This window comes from Syngnathus leptorhynchus, chromosome 7, assembly GCF_054491065.1.
Source record: "Syngnathus leptorhynchus isolate UIUO chromosome 7, UIUO_Slep, whole genome shotgun sequence".
NCBI classification, from domain to species: domain Eukaryota; kingdom Metazoa; phylum Chordata; class Actinopteri; order Syngnathiformes; family Syngnathidae; genus Syngnathus; species Syngnathus leptorhynchus.
The window spans coordinates 3,291,991-3,312,763 of NC_141201.1; the positions used below are offsets into that span (position 1 = coordinate 3,291,991).

At 42.9% G+C, this 20,773-nt stretch overlaps 2 protein-coding genes across 2 annotated transcripts in view; one reads left to right on the forward strand and one right to left on the reverse strand.

Annotated features, from left to right (window-relative positions):
* acad8 (acyl-CoA dehydrogenase family, member 8) lies at positions 1-3,534 on the forward strand. Its single transcript, XM_085917179.1, has 11 exons — positions 1-172; positions 485-585; positions 663-832; positions 959-1,068; positions 1,136-1,212; positions 1,288-1,425; positions 1,504-1,639; positions 2,087-2,184; positions 2,268-2,420; positions 2,502-2,604; positions 2,672-3,534. The coding sequence occupies exons 1-11, from the start codon at positions 58-60 to the stop codon at positions 2,725-2,727; spliced, it is 1,257 nt and encodes a 418-aa protein (XP_085773305.1). The 5' UTR covers positions 1-57; the 3' UTR covers positions 2,728-3,534.
* Positions 2,881-20,773, reverse strand: part of esamb (endothelial cell adhesion molecule b) — a 26,475-nt gene continuing 8,582 nt past the window's right edge. Inside the window, exons 2-7 of the mRNA XM_085917178.1 lie at positions 9,183-9,328; positions 8,000-8,201; positions 7,670-7,825; positions 4,534-4,656; positions 4,286-4,415; positions 2,881-4,121 (exon numbers count right to left, since the gene is read on the reverse strand). Coding sequence (XP_085773304.1) covers positions 3,647-4,121; positions 4,286-4,415; positions 4,534-4,656; positions 7,670-7,825; positions 8,000-8,201; positions 9,183-9,328 — 1,232 coding nt within the window. The 3' untranslated portion in view covers positions 2,881-3,646. The remainder of the gene's footprint in view (positions 4,122-4,285; positions 4,416-4,533; positions 4,657-7,669; positions 7,826-7,999; positions 8,202-9,182; positions 9,329-20,773) is intronic.

The following is a 20,773-nucleotide window of genomic DNA, read 5'->3' on the forward strand; positions in this document are numbered from 1 at the left end:
CTAGCGATTGGCGTGACATAACGCCGATTGGTAGAAAAAAATATATAACAATAAAACATGGCGGTCGGGTCGCTGGTAAGAGTCGCCCGACTGACAGCGACCATTTGCAGGAGTCGCCGTTTTATCACATGTCGAAGTCCACAGAGACGAGGGATAGCTTCATGCATCGATCGTAAGTTCATGGAAAACAAGGTCGCATAAGTTTAGCAACGATTGTCATCCAAATACTCATTTGCGTAACAATGTCTCGTTATAGACAATTGCCTTTCCACATAACGATCCAAATGTTATTTTAGCGCCAATTAATGCAGATTTGCCATTTCTAAGTGTACATTTAGCTTAAATGTCATTGACAAGAGGCGCTCCTTTCTTCATTGGTCAAAGATAGCCGCACCCCTCAATAGTACCGCCCACTATTTCTTTTCCTGCAATACATATTGCAACTATGTACAATGTATTTTTATTATTATTATTATTATTCCAGCATCTCACGGCCTCACAGATGAACAGAAGGAGTTCCAGAAAGTGGCCTTTGACTTTGCAGCCAATGAAATGGCTCCACATATGGCGGAGTGGGACCAGAAGGTTGGTTAAACACCCTCAAAAGAACGCCTCCTCAAATAAAAGGTTGTTATTGTAAATTATTCTGCTTTTACCATAAGGAAGTGTTCCCGGTGGAAACCATGCGCAAGGCGGCTCAACTGGGCTTCGGCGGAATCTACGTCCAACCGGACGTCGGGGGTTCAGGTCTGTCTCGCTTGGACACGTCGGTCATTTTCGAGGCCCTGTCTACCGGATGTGTCAGCACCACCGCCTACATTAGTATCCATAAGTATGTCTCTTTCACTTTGATATTTTGGGTTCTCAATACGATGCAATTGACAATAACAAGAATATTCTGCAGGTTTTGAAAATCCTTCAAATGTGCAGGTGTCTCTAACTTGTAGTTTGCATGCAGCATGTGCGCCTGGATGATTGACAGCTTTGGCAGCGAGGAGCAGAGGCAAAAGTTCTGTCCTCAATTGTGTTCCATGGAGAAATTCGCCTCTTATTGCCTTACTGAACCGGGTCAGTTACCTCCGATACTACGAATCGATACACTTCTCAGACTCCATTAATTAAATTGTAATTTCAGGCAGCGGCAGTGATGCAGCGTCACTCCTGACGAGTGCGCGGCGCCAAGGTGACCATTATATCTTGAATGGTTCAAAGGTAAAACTTTTCATCAAATTCTGATATCATGATCTGCCAACATTAATGCGGAGCGTCCCTCGTGTACGATTCCAGGCGTTCATCAGCGGAGGTGGCGATTCGGACATTTACGTGGTCATGTGTCGCACAGGAACCAAAGGTCCGAAAGGCATCTCATGTCTTGTAGTGGAAAAGGGAGCACCGGGCCTCAGTTTTGGCAAAAAGGAACAAAAGGTAATGGTGGTCATTGTTTTTGTAGCGCTACGGGAGACCACTAGATGGCAGTCACACTTTAGTTTGTGACTTCCACAGGTTGGGTGGAACTCCCAGCCCACCAGGGCGGTCATATTTGAGGACTGTGCTGTACCTGCGAGCAACCTGCTGGGAGTCGAAGGTCAAGGTTTCACCATTGCCATGAAAGGATTGAATGGAGGCAGGATTAATATTGGTGAGGTGGCACATATTTGTTTTTCAATTGAGTCGTACAGGATATTATAGGTCACATTAAAAGTGGGGAATTTTTTTTAAATATTCTGTATAAAACCTGAAATTTAAAGAGAGGTGTGTATTTTTTTTTCCATATCTATTTGTATATGTGCACAGTGCTACATTCGAGTGAAAACCACAAACTGATCCTATTATCGCTGATATTCTTAATGAGTCAAAAATACAATAATTAGTTCATGAATCAAATCTAAAGTTTTCATTTCACAACACAAGTTTGTTCCATATTCCTTTGTTATACTTCTGACAGAAGAACTTTCAGCATCACCCCCTGGTGGTCTGGAGTGATGTTCAAACAATCTGTATTTAATTGTTTTGACCATGACACGTAGGTGAGCTCAATGTTAGCATTTTGGCTTTTCGTGTAAACATTAAACGTACCTTCAAACAGCTTCATGTTCTCTGGGCGCCGCCCACGCCTCCGTCCTGCTGGCTCGGGACCACCTGTTGGTTCGAAAGCAATTTGGGGAGACGCTCTCCAAGAACCAGGTCAGTCACGTCGGCTTTTTAATCTCTCGATATGTACGTTAACTGTGATATTTACGTACATTCTGCGTATATTGTATTTGCAGTTCCTTCAGTTCAAGCTGGCAGAAATGGCCACCGATTTGGTGGCGTCTCGCCTTTTGGTACGCCAGGCCGCAGTGGCGCTTCAGGAGGAGCGAGCGGACGCCGTGCAGATTTGCTCCATGGCCAAGCTCTTTGCCACGGACCACTGCTTCAACGTGTGTACCCCCACCGTTGGCGAATTTCTCTATTAATGGTCGACAGAGTCATCATTAGATCATTCTTCTGTACCCGCTCAGATCTGCAACCAAGCTCTTCAGATGCACGGCGGCTACGGCTACTTGAAGGACTACGCCGTGCAGCAGTTTATGCGCGACATCCGCGTGCATCAGATCTTGGAAGGTCAGCCACTACGCCAGCATTGATGTTTCCGATACGCTCTAACGCTCCATTGCGCGTTTCTCCACAGGAACCAACGAGGTAATGAGGATGATCATCTCACGCGGTCTTCTGACCGACTCCTGATAAGAGTTCTTTGAAGACCGCCATTTTGTGTTACTTTGGAGAGCCCTAGGAACATTTGAGGGTGTGGTCGGACAGTAATGGTTCGATCTAGAAAAAAGTAGAAGCGTTATTCTGCGATGATTCAAAACCAATGCCGTCACTTTGCGAGGATTTCTGTTACAGTAGCACACCGAAACTTGTTTATATGTTTATATCACATCGCAGTCACGTAATTTGTGTCCTCAAGTGACCTTGATGAATACGGTATGTACATTATGTACAAAAAAAATTGATTCTGACACTCCAAATAAAATCTCAGCATTTGACAAGAAAATTCCTAATTTTCAATCAATGTCATCTTTTTTTTCTTTTTTTTTTTAATTGGAAAACAACTGGCAACCATCCGAACTGTATTTCAAATGCTACATGTAGCTGCTCAACATTTGCAAATAATACCATATGTATATCGAATTTTTCAGTCGTCTAAATTCCACTACACAACCAGCGGAAAGCGGGGCCCATTATGGGATGTCGCCAGGCCCTCGTACATTAGCTGTCAGTAATCACCAAAAACAATCCAACACCATCAACTATATCCACTATTTTTCTTTTTGCTTACATTCCGTCTATCACAGGCAACACATCCATTATGCTCCACGACCATTAAATTCTCTATAAAAACCTGAATTGTAATTTTGTGTTTTTTTTTTTTTTTTCTCTTTGCTCTTAATTGAAGCTTCTTTTTTACAAAGCCTGAGAAACATCAACGAGAATGTGCCTGAAAACTACACGACCTAAACTGTTTGCTCTCCAGAAAATAAAAAAATGTGCCGAGTCAGTAGTATGAATGAATAGGATGTCCTTGCAGGAGGTCAGAGAAGTCCAATCACAAGGCAGAAAAATGTTAGAGCCCGCCCCCTCCTTGCTGTCCAATCAGAGGCTACACAAGAGAGCCCGCTTGACTCTGCGCAGGCACCATGACGGCCACCGTGCCCGCCCGGGTCAGCGTGGATGACGAGCTGGCCCGCGGGGACGCCGTGAAGGCGGGCGGCGTCTGAGGCTGAGCCCCCTCCGTCCTGATGGGGGGCATGCGGACCAACTGAGGCGGGCCCCCGTTAGCGGAGGGGGGCCGCTTATGTTTACGCGACGGGGTCCCGCCCGCATTGTAACCCGGTAGGCCACGCAGGGTGTTGGCCTCGCCCGGGCGGAGCTGGTAGGCGTTGATGACGGAGCCCGTGTCGGTGGTGGACGAGGGCGAGTAGGGGTAGTTGAAGGCCGGTTGGCGGTGATGATGGTGATGGTCGCCGGGCCGAGGGCTGGTGGCGATGGACGACAGCGTTCCGTTTTTGGAGACAATGTCCGAGCCTGTGTTGCTCTTCGCCCATGACACTCTTTTCGGAGCCTGAGCGTCTTCTCTGCGTATGGACATCACAAAAAACATTTCAATTGGCCAGCCCGCCAATAATCATATGGCGGCCATTTTAAATCCATGCAATAAATAACGTCAATACACAATTACAATTCCCTTTTAGGAAGGGCGTCTAATATTATGATCTCCACTATTTTCGAGACTTCTCACTTGATCTCGTTGGCTGTCTCCTCTTCGGTGTCCTGCTTCCTCCTCAGGACGAATATGAGGAAAAGCACCATGGCGATCAGTCCCACCATGGAGCCGAACGTGGCTGCCGCTATCATACCCGCGTTGGAAGCTGCACAACAACAACACAACACGTGATGTGTTAATCGGACCTGTGACTGGAGTGGCGTTTGAGCATGTGTGTGTGTGTGTGTGTGTGTGTGTGTGTGTGTGTGTGTGTGTATACACACAGGTGATAACCTCCAGGTTAATGGAGCAGCTGTCCGTGCCGGCTGTGTTGCTGGCTCGGCAGATGTACTTCCCCGACATGCTTTTGGTCAGGTTGCTCAGCCGCAGGGTTCCTTGTCTCTCGTCTGAAACCGAAACACACCGGCGTAGACACACATGAGCATAGACACACACAAATACACACCAACACACTATCTCTTGCTCACAACAACACAATCGGAGATAACAGTTTAACTTCAGACTACTTTAAAAGGGCTCTTAACTGTGTGTATTGTTTTGTATTGGATTTTTTTTTGTGTGTGTGTGTAGGAAGTTTTATGATTTGATTTGAACTCAGTTGAAAATGTAATTATGTCCCATCCAGAAAGTATTAGTCCCCGCTGTGTCACGACACCAGCATTGTGCCCAAATGATGCTGGTGTCGACTCATTAGTTACTGTTTCCTGCCATTAATCCGCCATTTAATCCACTTCTGATACGTTTCCAACCGCCACTTTGGCAGCGAGCGTATACACATCGCACGAGCGAGTTTGCTCGGCAGATTTCCGTCTCATATTTTTGCACACAAAGGTCGCGACACCGCGGCTAGCGCGTGTGTCCGCCGCTGTGCTTTCACAATATTACCATTCTACAAAATCTGTTGCGGCAGCTGCCGCCATTAAAAAAAAAATATATATATATATGTTAAGAAGGACAAATCCATCTGCGAATCAATCTTCAGACAACACATTGAGCGATGTTGTCATCTTGTGTTGATTTTTGAAAACACGCTTCTTGGAATTGTAATAAATAATGATACCAGAGAAGAGAACCAGGGCAATTGCTGAAGGAGCGGAAATTTAGTTGGAACCCCCAAGAGATGACCCCAATTGGGTCCATGACACGAATGATATTTCTAATTTTGGATAAATAAATTAAAAGTGGAGGGATGATGAAAAACTACAACCGATATTAAGGCAGCCAATCACAAATCCAGCTAGTAGAACATCAACAAACTGTCTAAAGTAGAGTTCTAACACCAATATTTTAGATGTAATACAAATCAGTGAGTAACATGGCGATGCGATACTAACACAAGACACATAACAGATTTAAAGGAGAAAATCGACCCAATTTTTTGGACATCATGTTGGCATCTGACTTTGATTTTTCTCCTTTAAAACTAAACAAAAGATTTAGGATGGAGGGATGAATGAGGTGAAACCCTTACCCATAAAGCCCAGGACCAGAATGGGTTGAGGGCATGGCCTCCATTCTTTTTTGTTTTGTGTATGTGTATTAGATGTCATCAGAGAAAGAGAGAGAACAAGATAAACATGAACAAGAATGGCACTGCGTGATGCAAACGAGGCAGAGGGGGATGAGGAGGGGAAGAGATGCTCTCAGGCCCAAATCCAACTTAGGGCTCTTAGAGGGGGCTGATCAAGTAATGACATGGGGCATGTTAGATTAGGCACAAAAACAGGAAAAGAGGGAAGAGAAAACCAGAGAGCAAGTATCAAAGGAGAGCGAGCGGACATTAAAGTGCCGCTAGTGTTGTGTTTTTCGAGTTTGCGAGCAAAATAAACAATCCAAGGGAGTAGCATTCATTTGCTAAATCTAAAGACTTAAGCGCCATAAAGAGATAAACGATGCACATCAATGGATGCTAAGTTGTTCCGAAGCAGATGGCCACAAATGGCGATGGAGATTTGAAAGTGTTTGTTTGTTTTTGTCCGTATTTCCGCTTTTAGCATTAATACGACAAACGACAACAAAGGCCAGATGAAGCAAAATGATAAGAGACGGATCGATCAAAGAAGAACAATTGACGTTGGAGTTCACTGTAAAATACTTGGTATGTCAAAATACAAGAACTTTGTTAACTGCATTCTTGCCAATACAGAAGAAATTTTCTTTTTAATGCCATTTTAAATTTAGCTACTAGCCTCATCCTAGCTAGCTAGCGCAAAACTAGTTTGTCTCTCAGGTCCGGCATCCAAATTTGAAAAGTCTCCTTTGTTTGTTGTTAGGGCCGTAGTAGCCGACAAAATATTTCTGTTGCTAGGACAACGTTAACCAGCCAAATATTGCCATAACTACTTCTAGACGTTCACTCGTAGCTTTCACGAGTCGCTTGTACTGTTCTAAAGCCTTTTTTTTTTTAGCTGTTATGTACCAAACGCAGCCCAAAAGGTTTTGTCTGGGACACGATGATGATGATGCTGACGTGAGGCCGCTGAGTCAACAATGTTGTGTTGGGGTCAGCAGTGAAGTGCGTGACATTTAGGCCAGCACAGCAACAGCATCGCGCGTCACGTTTGCTTTTGCTTAGACACCATGCATGATGGCATGGTTACGAAAAGAAAAAAAAAAAAGATCAAATATTGACACAACAATCTTGCATCAGAAAAAGAATACCATTTGAAATATGTCGTCTAGAACATGCAGTTGTAACATCACCTGTTTTATTTTTATGGTCGATCTTTTCAGCGGCGTATTTTTGTCAGGGCGAGTTTTAGTAAAAACGTACGAGCCAAATATGTAAATAAAAAGAAAGCCGGTGATGTGAGCCAGCAAACAAGCCTCAAGCTCTCTAATTATCATGTCCATTTGTTTAATCCTCTCAGAGTGTGTACAGCTTTTTTTTTGTACATACTCAATGTTATGTAAGCTTCAATTCAAATTTCACATCATCCCTGCTTTTATTTTGCGACATTTCCAAGTGTACATACAGTAAACGTTTGATTTAAGCCTCATGTGAATCTCTTTGCTGTCTGCATCATCTCAATTACTCTCGTGATTTCCACCCAAAAAATCGTCCGACCAATCGTTGGGTGGCGTTTTCAAAGTCCCGTGAGTAGTTTGTCTACAGACGGTGTAGCGAGGCGCAAATGACGAATCGTGGTCACGTTGGTCCATGTTGGGTCATAGTGACCTTTTCCTGTGTGAATGCACCCTCAGGTTGTCACTCACAAAGTTCCAACTCAAGTTGCACAATGTGGACAAAAGTATTGAAACACCAAACTCAATGAACTCACACGGAAAATGAGCGAAGTCTTTGGAAGCTGGGTGACCCAATTCTTTTGTCCGCACAGTGACATCATTTTTTTTTTTTTTTCCTTATGATTTATTTATTTATGCTTGATGATTACTCACTCTGCATTGGTGAAAAGAAGACCTCCTGCATGGGGGCAGTTTTGGTCCACTTATACTGAGGGACAGGCTTTCCATGAGTGGACTTGCAGCTCAGCGTCACGTTGCCGTTGACGACGGGCTCTCCAGTCATGATGCACACCGGAGGGGACGGCGGGACTGGGAAGACGACACGTAGCAGAATTAGGAATGATTATCATCTAAGACATTTTTTTTTTTTTGCTGGGAAAAAAGATAGGAGTTTATTTGAGGGAGGCCTTTAGTGGTTTGTGTGGACATTTCCGATCACACCTGACCTTTATCCGGCAATGCCAAGGGGGGAAGGGCCGTTACCTTTGACATTAAGACGCATCTGTCCAGAAAGGCCGGTGCCTCCGGGTATGATGACGTCGCACACGTAAGACCCCGAGTCGGTCTCCTGCGTGTTGTTGATGAAGATGGAGAGGTTGGCGGAGGGCATGGCGGCGCTGAAACCCGCCCGCGTGCTGAAATCATTCTGTCCGTGGCCCACCTCCCCCGAGCTGAAGTTGATCACCTGGTAATGAATCAAATAAATTCTTCATATCATACGTTCTAATTGCATTGGTCGGCGGGCATATTTGCTGGTCGAGATTAAGCATATAAACAGAAATGGACGTCCATCATAAAGATAATCCTGATGTGTGCAGATGGCAAGCGGCGACTTTTCCGATTTTCTCTGCGAGATAAGCCGCCAGGCATCAGACACTGAAACTGTTTAGATTATATTAATCATGCCGAGACTCACGCACGCATACTCGCACACACACACACACTTGTACGTGCTAATATTTACAGCGCAGATGAAATATGTCATTCGGTTCACTTGCTCCCCGGAATGAATTTGACGTGGCATGTGTTGCAAAATTGTTCATCTCAACGGAGAATCTTTATCACCCCCCCCACCACACCCTCAAATGGCCTTTCAGGACATCACATGGAAGACCACCTCCCACAAGAAAGTAAATTTAAACATCCTTGCTGATAAATTATTTTCCAAAAAGTGAACTTGAGTTGGGCTGGTGGAGTTTTTATTACAGTTGTCTTGCCTAGAACTGAAAATGCAATTCATTATAATCTCTCAAATCCTTTCAGAGCTCAGTGAGGCACTAATGTCCAAAAGGGACAAAGACTGACGGGCAAGTATTGTTATTATTGTCCGCCTACAACTTTTTTTTATTTTTATCGTTGAACCATTTGTGTTCAGTTTGAAGCACTGTAAATAAATGTTAATTAGCTTTAGCATTAGCTGTGTTAAATAAACATGTCATTCTCACAAGGCCACCGCCGCTTCCCGTATCATATCCTCCCGACATGTATTCTCCTTCGACAGCGCCCACGATGACCTCCAATCACCGTGTTGTCTTTAATCCCACTAAAGATGATCACCGTTGTCAATTCCCGTGGAGGTCATCGCATGGTCAACTCCAGATCAGTACTTTCAGCATTATTTAGTGATACATTATTCACTGTGGGTGTTTTTAAGCCTCCATCTCACCTGCTTGGAGTGGTTTCCAATAAAGTGCCAAATGATGGTGTTTTTGGAAATATCCGAGCTGGGGCTGTACCAGGCTTGCAGCACCACCATCTGGCCCTTGACCACCTCCATCTCCTGCCGAGGGATTTCCACCTTTTGGCTGTCACCTGGAAATGTGGCACAAATTTGTATTGCCTATTAATAATCGATATGGCTTGATTTGCTCGGACGTTTCATTGACCACGATGGGTAAGACTCAATAGAAAACGTTGTTTTTCATGTCTCTTATTCACGTGGCTGTCAACGAGGTTTTATCCAATCCCAATACTGTGCCTCCCCCTGATAGGAGAAAAGCTTGGGACTTTTCAATTTTTTTCAACTCCCCCTTCCTTATATATAATACTGTTTTGTATATTTAAAAAAATATACAAAACAAAAATAAATAAATAAAAGCAATCAGTAAATTATATATATATATGTATGTATGTATGTAATTGATATTCTTTCTTTCTTTGTATTTTTTTATTAACCAGCCAATTAAGCTATTGCCCAATTTTTTTTTTGGGCCAAATATCTATCAGCACCGAAAAGTCATGAAATCATTGTGTAATTTGCATCTGCACCTCCACTTCATTTCCCATTCAAATTCAGACAGACAGACAGACAGACAAAAAGACTCACAAGGCGCCCAGTCACCAGAACCAGACAGCTGGAGCTGGATCAAATGATCCCAGCAATCGGAGTCCGAGTGTGTCTCCAGTTTGGAATGTTGTGGGGAGGAAAAGCAACCCGGAGGAGAAAAAAAAACAACAAAAAAAAGGAAAAATAAAAAGACTCAAGTTCCCCGGGGAAGGTTTTGACAAGCTTAGCGCTCAAGAGAGAATGGTCAATCAAGAGCAGGGAGAGCGCTGTGATCCACAAACGGACAGCTTGAATGTCCACATCTGTTCAGTCAGAAACATCTTTCCCCTTCTGGCTTTCCCATGCATGTGCAGGGCAGAGGAATTAGGAGATTGGAGCTGGCTGGGTTGGGCCGAGCTGATCTGATCTGAGTGGGGATGCGCGCATTTGGAACAGTTGTTTTTGTGACCTGAAAAAAAGTTTACTTGCAGTGACTGACTGTGTTTCTTTTTTTTTTTTCTCTCTCTCTCTCTTGCTGCTTCTCTGGACAAAGTGACCTCTGCCTCAGTGGTTGCTCCTCTTCCTTAATTTCTCAATCTGTCAAATCCCGTTGACTAATCCCCGAACAATCCCGGGGCTCAATCCTCTCACCTCACGTGAGGTAAAACAGCTCAGCCGGACATGGATATGATGATATTGATATAATGCTCACACACGCATCAACATAAATATACACTTTGATACTAGAGTAATCAAAAATGAACAGAGCTAATCACTTTGCTTCACACGGAATCATGACATGTCATGCTAGCTTAGACTGTCCTGTTTGGTCGTCATGACAGCATAGGATGCAGGCAAAGCTAGCTAACTATAAAAAAAAATATATATATTTTTTTTTTCTTTTTTAAATAAAAGGATAAAAATGAGGTAAAATGTTGGAAAAAAAATGCTAATATTCCTCCCATTTTTCCTTTGCTGAGGTCACCCTCAAGCATCTATTGCACGGCTGAGATTTACATCTTTCACTGCCATCATCGCCGCAGGCCATTTTTATTCTTAATGTGGCACAGCTTCGGTGTTCAGACAGAGGAATTGTCTTTTTTTTTTTTTTTTATACCTTCTGTTATATTTCTTTATTTCCTCCCTTCCACAAATCCCGTTAGCGCTGCAATTTCATCTCCAGCATCGGCAAGCGCTAACCAATAAACCGCCTTAGATCTGCTGTAATATTATGTAACAACAACAAAATTGAAGATGGGGGGGGGGGGGGGGGGGGGGCGGAAAGGTTTTGAGAATGAGGACGTCTGGAATGATGCAATATTTCATTTTGATTAATCAACATCATGCAGCCGCAGGACCAATCACGACGGATGATCAGGTGGACTGTAGACTGATGATGATGATAAACGTGGGGGGGGGGGATAATACTCTTCTGTCTGCTTCATTGAATCGGTTTAGTGTGTCATTCACTTGTTTATGAAACGAAGGAAAATCTTCACTTAATCCATAGCCGTCCGTCTCCATCTGGGTTGAGAAGCAGACAGAGGTGTTCCGAGATGAATCCCAGCTCAAGAGAAATCGGCCAATAAACGCCGCTCGCATATGATTCCGTGAACATTGTCCTAATTTCAACTTGGCCCAAAGGCGGAGGAAGTTATGCTTAATGTCGGCTAATTGGATTCTCTTTAAAGTCAACATTTGTTTAGGGCAGAGGATTCCCAAATTTAAGAGTAGAAGAGCTGAAGCAGAAAAACAGAAGGAAGCTGCGACACCGGGAGTAAATGACAAAAAGCAAGATTGATTGAGCTTGAGGAATCAAAACATCATTTGGGTACCTGTTTTTTATTTTAAAGATCAAATATTATAAATAGCCATGTTTTAATTTTAAAGTTGGTGATTTAGTATTTGCATCACTAAATATCTATCTTTTTGTGTTGGGTCCAAAATGCCCTTAGCTCAATTTAGAGTCTTATGTAATACCAATATTTGCCCACAGGGGGCAGCACATTCCTATGTTGCCATCGGAGGGCTAATGAGGAGATAAGATCGCATCATCATTAAAATGGTATTATAAACACAGGATATAATCTAATAAATAGCTGTAAAGTGGAACAACAAGAGAGTGCGGCTCTTATTAGTCCCCAAAATAAAATAAAAAATATGGGTGTGTGTGTGGCTGCGTGAGCGCGCGCGCATGTGTGTGTATGAGATCAAGCGGAGGATAAAAAGTGCGTGGCTCAGTCAAAAGCCCCGAGGGAGCCATGTAAAGTCCTGTGTGAAGATAAAGTGATCCTCTTTAAGCGGCCCAGGTCTATCTCATGCACTAATCTCTGTTGCTTCCAAGCCTTCTCTTGCTCCTCTCATGTCACTCCCTCTCAATAGAGCCAAAGCTCCAACTCAGCAAGTCTCCATACATCGCTCAAACCTCTAAACTTTTTAAAAAAAATAAAAAATACATTACTATTATTATTATATTTTATAATAATAAATAATAATCATAATTATAATTATTATTATGATTATTATTATCATACCTACACAGCCAACATGGCAGCCATCCATCCATCCATCCATCCATCCATCCATCCATCCATCCATCCATCCATCCATCCATCCATCATGCATCCAACCATCCAACCATCCATCATCCATCCATCCATCCATCCATCCATCCATCCATCCATCCATCCATCCATCCATCCATCCATCCATCCATCCATCCATCCATCAGGGTGACTTTAAAATGTCACTTTTACCAAAGTGAAAACTGGCGACAGATTGGACAATGGAGCGAATGGGTTATTCTGTAAGATTTTGACAGACAGGAAGGATGGAGGGAGGAATGTAGGACAACAAAATAGCCCGCTCGGTGTCAAACGGCATGTTGGACTGACCCTACAGGCTTGAAAACAGATGGCGCCTCAATAATAAATATTTGGGGAAAGGCGCCTTTAAATTGGATTACATTAGTATAATCTCTGCAGCTATTTTCAACTATCTCGGGCACACTGGCTTTAATCCCTCTTAACTTTTGATTGTGTTTTAAATTGATTCTCCTCGCGCACCCACATGCATGCGTGAGGTGACACGCACACACACAAACACACAACTTGCAGCAATGCTCACACGTGCTAAAAGTATATCAACAAACATAAATAGTTTTATCATCACTGTAACAGCTCGGGGTCAGAGCAGAAGCTCCATAAAGAGAAAATGAAAAACGATTGTTTGTTTATTGCTTTAAAGGAGATTCCCTTGAGGTGTATCATCTCTTTTTTTGAGAAGGACCTATTTTAATCAACAATTGTTCGCCACTAAGTTTTTTTTTTTTTTTACAAATTATTGACCATGATAAGATGTTGTAAATGGTTTGCTGCCATTTTACAAAGCCATGCTAATAAATTGAGGTTTCATGACTATTTAAATTTGTCCCACTTGCTTATGAATTAAAATTTTGACAAAAATCACCACAGTAATATCTTTCAAACATTTTCAACATGCGGTGCTCCTTTGCTGCTGTTTTGGTTAGCAACTGAATCACGTTACTATTTCGTGTCCATGTGTGAACATTTCCGTCCATCACCATGAGGACAAAGCAGGTATCTATTTGATGGAGATGTTTATTCATCTTAATGAATCAACATAATTGGGCCATCACGGTAAATCCGCAAGAATAAAGCATTCATTCTGTAGAACGCAAGTGCAACTATTTACACCCTAACTATTTATAACACGAGAACACCAAGTCATTTGAGACATTATTGCCTCCATCTTCATCACCGACGCCTCGTTATAATCACATTATGTACCCCCGTCATTGAGTCCTCTAGCTTTGTCCTTCACCTTTTTGTGCAGTCTTTATTTCCAAGCGTGATGATGCAGAAGTGGCGGCATGCGACGCTGTGTGTCTCTTAGCGCCTTTTGACAAGCAAACACATTTAACACAATGCCCGCAGAGCTGATGCAAACATGAAACGCAAGACAGACAAATGGGGGAATGGGGGCGGATGGGATGGGGGGTTCTTCCAAGGGAGGGCGGGTGTGTTGGGTTTGAGGCAGAGCATGGGGAAAGTGGGCTGATGCTTTGATCACATGCAAATAGCACACACTGGGGATGTAGGTGTTTATGTGCGGAAACAAAGACGGCTATTGTCGAGCAACTTTGCCCGAGTGTGCAAGTTTGACAATCCGATGCTTTCTCGTCTGCGGTGGGGCAAACTGCTTTTAAATATCGTCTATTATGTATTACTGTCATTTGAAAGCTATTCATCATGACAATATGACTTCAACGAGTGTAGCTGAAACAATTGTGGGACATGATATTAAACTTCCTTGTGTTGTCTATTTGTATCCTCCGATTTGGTGAGGATTATCTTGGGATGGAGATATGCAGATAAGTATATTTGTCGAAAAATAGATTTCATGCTCTTCCCTGTTGAAGTTTACTGTCAAACTAGACCAAAACTAACAAAAAAAATGACATTTTATGGATTTACAACACATAGAATAATATTTCGCGAATTAAATAGGAGCTACGTTGCTGTGCTACAATGTTTTAAGCGACAGATTAAACACAATTAGCGCCGCAGAAAATATAACAGTACGCATTGTCACATATTCTTTATCCTCCGTGAAGAATGACTCATATTAGTGCCGTACTGATGAGCCAAGAGGAGCTGAGACATATCAGTTTGACTGTCATCCAGCGCTCGAATGGCCACATAGCGACTATTAAGATTAGCAATTGAAATGTTTTATTTGTCATGTAGTTGTATTTATTTGTTACTTTGTTACTATCCTCCGCCAATAGCAGGGCGTTTACATCCAACGTTTACATCCAACACCAACGCTAGTAAATTTGAATGTAGGAATGGTCAGTCAGACTCGAACGGGCGGCTGCCAGCGGCCTCTTTATCCAAGCTGTCCATCATTCCCACATTGACCTCCCTCGCCAACTTTCGGGCAAGCAATGAAAGGCAATGAACTTAAATAGGCCTGCCATGTAATGTCGCAACCACAACAGAGCCCACGACCGGCCGCCTAGGAAATCTCGATAAAGCGCTAGCGGGCCGCCACACCCGGCGAACCAGTCCACATCGCCTTCGCTCGGCCGCCCGCAGGGTGACGCCGAGGCTTTATTGCGCTGCCACTAGTAATTAACAAGTGGAATGATCTGATTTTAGATTTCCGCTGGGACGTCATCAGAGAGAACTCACAGGATGATCTTTATAATCTGCATCAAATAATCCAACGTCTCCAAAATGGATGGGGGGGATTGAAAGAGTCAAAGCCCACACATACATCAATATAAGACTATTTTCAAGGTGCTTCATTATTTGGATTTTATATCAACGCACATCGAAACGCAGCAGACCATGCTAACGTGCGAATTACAGCGCGCTACATTTGCAGATCACATGACGCGTCTCAACATGTCTTTACCTTACGCGCTGAAATGAAGTCATGCATAATTAACAAGAGCCATTACATAGAGCGAATCAATATTTAAAATAAATATCTAATAATAGCATGTATTTAGGACATGACGGTTGGAATTCTCGCCGCATAATAAGACAGGATAGCGGAAAGCGAGAAAAAAAAAAAAGTGGGTTAAAGAAATCGACGATTGGAGTCTTTAGATATAGCGCTTAAAACCACACACCCGCTAAATTGGGAATGTGGTTAGAAAAAATAAAGTCAAATCTTCAAAGTGACTCAAGCAAAGCAGAGACGGGCCTAAATCTGGATCCTACGTATGAAGTGACCCACCCGCTCGAAAAGTGGTTCTTTTCCCGGACATATTTGGCACAAAAAGGCTTCTCACATGTAACCTTAAATGTCATTTGAATAAAATCAAGTGGTTATTAGTCCAGCAGCTCTACGCGCCTCTGCGGCATTTCCCGTGTGACATTTAGCGGCGAGCGGGAGCGACGTCGGTGTGTCAGGCACGCTCACGAATCGCGATTAATATGGAGCAGCTATTTGCGCAGGTAATGCTCTCGCCTGGCTGTTGTACATTACCCCGGCTAATGTGACGCTTTATTGATCCCTGTAGGGAAAATGTGCTTTCGGTCTCGGTGCAGGGTCAGGAGGAGCCGGAGCGACCATGCAGCGGACTGCTTGAGGATTCAACGCGGGATTGAAGAATGATCGCTGATATCATTTTGGTGATCGCTGCTTCGGCCGGAATAATCCGGGGTTAGCGTATTTCCCACCCGTTGCGGTGACATTACGGTTTTTGGGGAGAGTTGAAAAAGCGCTTGTGGAAATCTATACGTTAACAAAGAAAACTGTCGTATTTAAATTCAGCGAGAGTCCAAAGACAACCGCGGAGTTAATCTCGGAGAGAAAGGATGATTCGACACGTGAGGCGCCATACGATTCAAGGGCGTTTTAAAGTGGAATGATTCGATTCGGTTCAGTGGGATTATGATTCGATTCATACGGCTCGGTTGGAGAGGCGATGACGTAATTAGTTTTTTTGCCATTTTCCAATATGATTGAACGTGTCGGTACTGTGGCATTTCTTTCAAAAAGATAGAATGGGAACATTCTTTACACATGATAAAAATTATTAAAATATTGGAAATATATTAAATAAAAAAATAAAATAAAAAAATAAATAAAATAAAAATAGAAAATAAGAATAAAATAAAAAAATACAATAAAAAATACAATAAAAAATAAAATGATTTCTGGTCTTTTTTTGGGTATATTTTACAGACTACTTAGCTAGTAAGAAAGCGTGATGTGATACTATTATCACAGTTATCATCAGTCATTTTCTTAAAATGAGTCCAGAAACTGATTAGAAAAATCACTAATTTTTTACGAGACCCAAGATCGCTATCCATCAGATTCTTCTGCTTTCTCCTCGATTCCAGAGTACAAGTAGCCATTTCGAAAGGTTCGGGAAAGATCTGTTGGCCTTTTACTCCCCTGAAGCCGAAGCCAATTATACCAGGTTGCACCCCTTGTTAACCCGCCGAGTCAAAACAATTGTTCTGGAGCTTGTGTTGGAAACAAAAAAAAAAAGAAAAGTTGGGTCTACCAGTCAGCTCACACACACTGCTAGACCTCAATTTTCTTCCCCCTCAGCTCTTTTCGCCTCGTGCCACGTCTTGTGGTAACAGCTCTCACTCAATGTGAACCGGCTGCCAGAAACAGAGGAGACGTCTCGCCTGCTTTAAATTGGGTCATTGGTAGAAAAAAAAAAAGAAAAACTGCCCTAAAGACACTGTTATCCAGCAAGATGGCAGCTCACCTGATCAAGGAAATTGGGTCGCTTGCGCTGGGGAGGGAGGGGGGGGGGGCAACGTGAGTGACAGCCAAGAGACCTGCGACATGCAATTTTAAGTGAAGCTCTTGAATTCATCCCAATTGACAAACTGGTCAAACTTTGTTTCTACCAAGCGGCAAAGTTTCCACTGCAAAAGCTCCTAAAAGATCCATGAGAGAGACCAAGTGACCATGCTGGCATTTATTTATGTGATACATGCCACACTCTCCCATCCCGGGGTAGTCCAGTCAGAGCTTCGTTCCCTGATGGAGGATGACACAAGAAGTTGATCTGGAAAAAAAAAAAGGCCGCTCGGGGCCCGCTTGTGTGCCATCAGGACGGTTGTCTAAGGAGAGCTGAGCCAGGACTGCTAAGCCACAACCTGATTTGAGCCGACCCCCCCAAAAAAAAAACAACTGTTCAACTAAGTCTGTTTTTTTTTCGAAAAATAGGTTGAGCGTAGACTCGAGGATTGTAGACTAGCGTCTTGACAGACCACTGCATGAGATGCTGTCTCGTCCGCTAACGTCATCCGCTAGCTTGCCTCGGGCTCGAGTTCTCACCCTTCTCTTACATGTTTCACGCAGAAAATGACTGTCACAACCATCGTGCCAACAGACGCACGGAGAAGTCCCACGACAATGACGATGATGATGGTCCCGGGCCAATTTTTAATTAGTGTCTTTCTTGGTGTGAAAATGCACTTTTGCAAATTAGTGTAACAAACTACCAAATGTGTGAAATGACGCATGGGGGGGGGCATCAGTAGAGATGTTAAATCCATGTGACATTATTGACAACACATTTAAGGGGAAACTGAATTGAAAACTATTTTAAAGCCACCGAAATTGAATTGTCTAAATTCTAGCTCAGGTTACAACCAAGGTTCTTTGCTCGCTACTGCTCTTAAAACATTTTATGAGCCATTCCATTCTCCAGCTGCTACAAAACCTAAGGACAGAAAAGCTCAAATAGTTTGGAATGAAAACCTAAAACCACGTCACGGTTCAATGGGCAACATAACTCAGCTTTAGAATGCGACGTCCTTCCCGGAAACACAAACGGCACGGCGTAAAGTGTCGACACAGCTAATCAGATCATTTCAAGGCTTCTCGGAGCACGGCTGCCGTGTGGCTGGCCCGCCACCCAATTACGGAGCCTCGTCAAGCGTTGGAAAGGTGCGAGGAGCTCAATCCACATGGATTATTTCAAAAGTGAAAGCGTTCGATGGCACCGACACGCCTGACATGATCGATGGGCTGGCAGAAGCTCTTAAAGCCTCTCGAGGCTCCGCTTTACCAATGCATTTAAACACACCGCTCGCCTTCAGCATCGGGATTAAGACCCGCCGACTCCCCCGAGGTCAAACAAGTGGCATCTTCGGGTAATGATCGAAGAAGACACATGAAAGAGGTTTTATTCTGCTTTTTTGTGTAATCCTCTTGAGCTACTTTTCTCAGCTCCAATAAGTTGATAAAAATCTGGCACCTTAATGGCAACAGATTTGGCATTTAATCTGTTGGGTGTAGAAATTCAGCCAATGCTTCAATCTGGTTAGTTAAGTCTCATTTGTTTTGATTGTAAAAACACTTATCTCCGGGTGGGCTTGTTACTAACCCTCAAAACATTTCATGACATCATTCATCTATGACACTTGTAGAGACAACTCAACAGCCGTAATGTGGATGTTGACCTATTTCTCCACAAGGATTTTTCATGTTGCTTATAGACCTTTCCACTCATAATCTCATTGACATATTTCAGAGTATCGTATTAGCAGAAGGTCTCAGCCTACAGCCAAAATGTTTATCACCCAAAAACAAAACAAAACAAACAAACATGGGGCAGCTGCCAAAAAGCAGTTTGGTGCTAGGTAACTAACAGGCTAGCCAGTTAAATCGCTCGGTATCGATTTAGCTAGCAAAATAAAAATCCACCAACACCTGACCCTTAACATTAAAATATGAATAAATATATTATTATTTTAATTGCTAGCCAAACTCAGATATACCGCTACACCAAAAGATACATCAGCTTCTAGCCAATTCATTCATTCCCAGTTTCAAAATGAGCATCACGACACCGACGGCTAAAATCTAACCACCTGCGCGCTAAAAGTGTCTTTCCAAATTTTCCAACCCATTACTTTGACTCAAATGCAATTGTCTTCAATTGCAACTTTAATTGCTAATCACAAATGGAACATATCGACTGCGTCAAGCATCAAAGCTGAGGAGAACGACCAGATTTTCTCCAGCCCGACACGGTATGACCCAGAGCGTTGCAATACGCATTAAATTGCCTTTCCTAAAGCCGTGATTGTGTTAAGATCTTTGCAGCCAGTTGGCAGCAAAGGGGTTAAGCCTTTAATTCAGCCACAATTCCACAGAGCATTGATTAGTGGAGATGGATGAAGCCACTGATGGAGGGGAAAGTCTTTCTTTTTCCCCTTCTTCATATGCTGTTGTTGTTGTTGTGGAGGAGGCCTTTATAGATCCCGACGTAAACGCGTCTGTAAACCTCGTTGTGTTCTCAAATGAAAGGAATTAGTGCCGTTTTCCCAAAAAAAAACACCCGCCTGACGGTTTTACGGCCTCTCGGTCATAATCAGAGACTGAAGTCTTGATGATGAGACCTGGTCTCAAACGAAATGGTCTGTTTTCCAAGGCCGGGTCACTAAGATGCTTCTTCACGCTTTAATCTCATTATCAGCGCAAGCTGGCTTTGGCAGACGAAGGCAACGTCATAACACGACCGTGGCTCTTTGACATGGGAGGCTGGGAGTTCATCTATTGTGGCAGGAACAAGACTGCCACTGTGCACCGAGTGGCTCCAGTGTGAAAGATATGATAGAGTGTAAGTATTGCGTCATAATAATAGCGCCTGGACGGATTGGGTATATTTCAAATAAAAAGTTGAGCATCAATCAAAACTTTCAGGAAAAATAGAACTAGAATCCATGAATTTATTTCCCAAAGCTTATTTCCCAGAAGCGTAAAATGTAAATATTAATATAACATACATATATATTATGATAGTACTTATTTGGCATTTTTCAGACCACATTCCAAACATTTGCTTCTAATAAAAATCATGCGTGTTCAGTGATGAAGAATCGTAATTGAATCAAGGACACAACACACTAATGAGTCAAGCCAAACTGCATATTAGGAAACTCATGTCTGTTCATTTGCCACAGATAAGAAGGAATCTTTGTTTTTTTGTTTTTTTTTTTAATCATCAAGTGCTCAAAAAAGATAGCAACGTCTGTAGCGTGTTTCCGTCCCAAAGATGCGTCACTAAAATACACGACGAGGCTTTCACGTCTTTCTCATTTGACAAGCTTGTTCTCTCATTTGAAGCCACTCGCCTGACATTGGGCTGATTGGAAGAAGATTAAAGGCATGACACTCATCTCCGCTGCGGGATTTGACTCAAAAGTGTCTCCGTGTTGGTCTTCGTTTGGATAATTAGCCTGCGTGACAGCCAACAGATGAATAATGAAAGACACTTAAATCCTGCTAAAGCCGCGCAAATGTTCTGATCACTTACAACTCGTAAAATCATGGAAATATTTTTGAATATAGGGTGGCTAATGACACATTTCTGGAGTTTGACGATGTTGTCTTGTTTTCACTTTGAAGCTGTTTTTTTTTTTACAAAATATCATTCATTCATTCATCTTTCAAACCGCTTATTAACATTAGGGTTG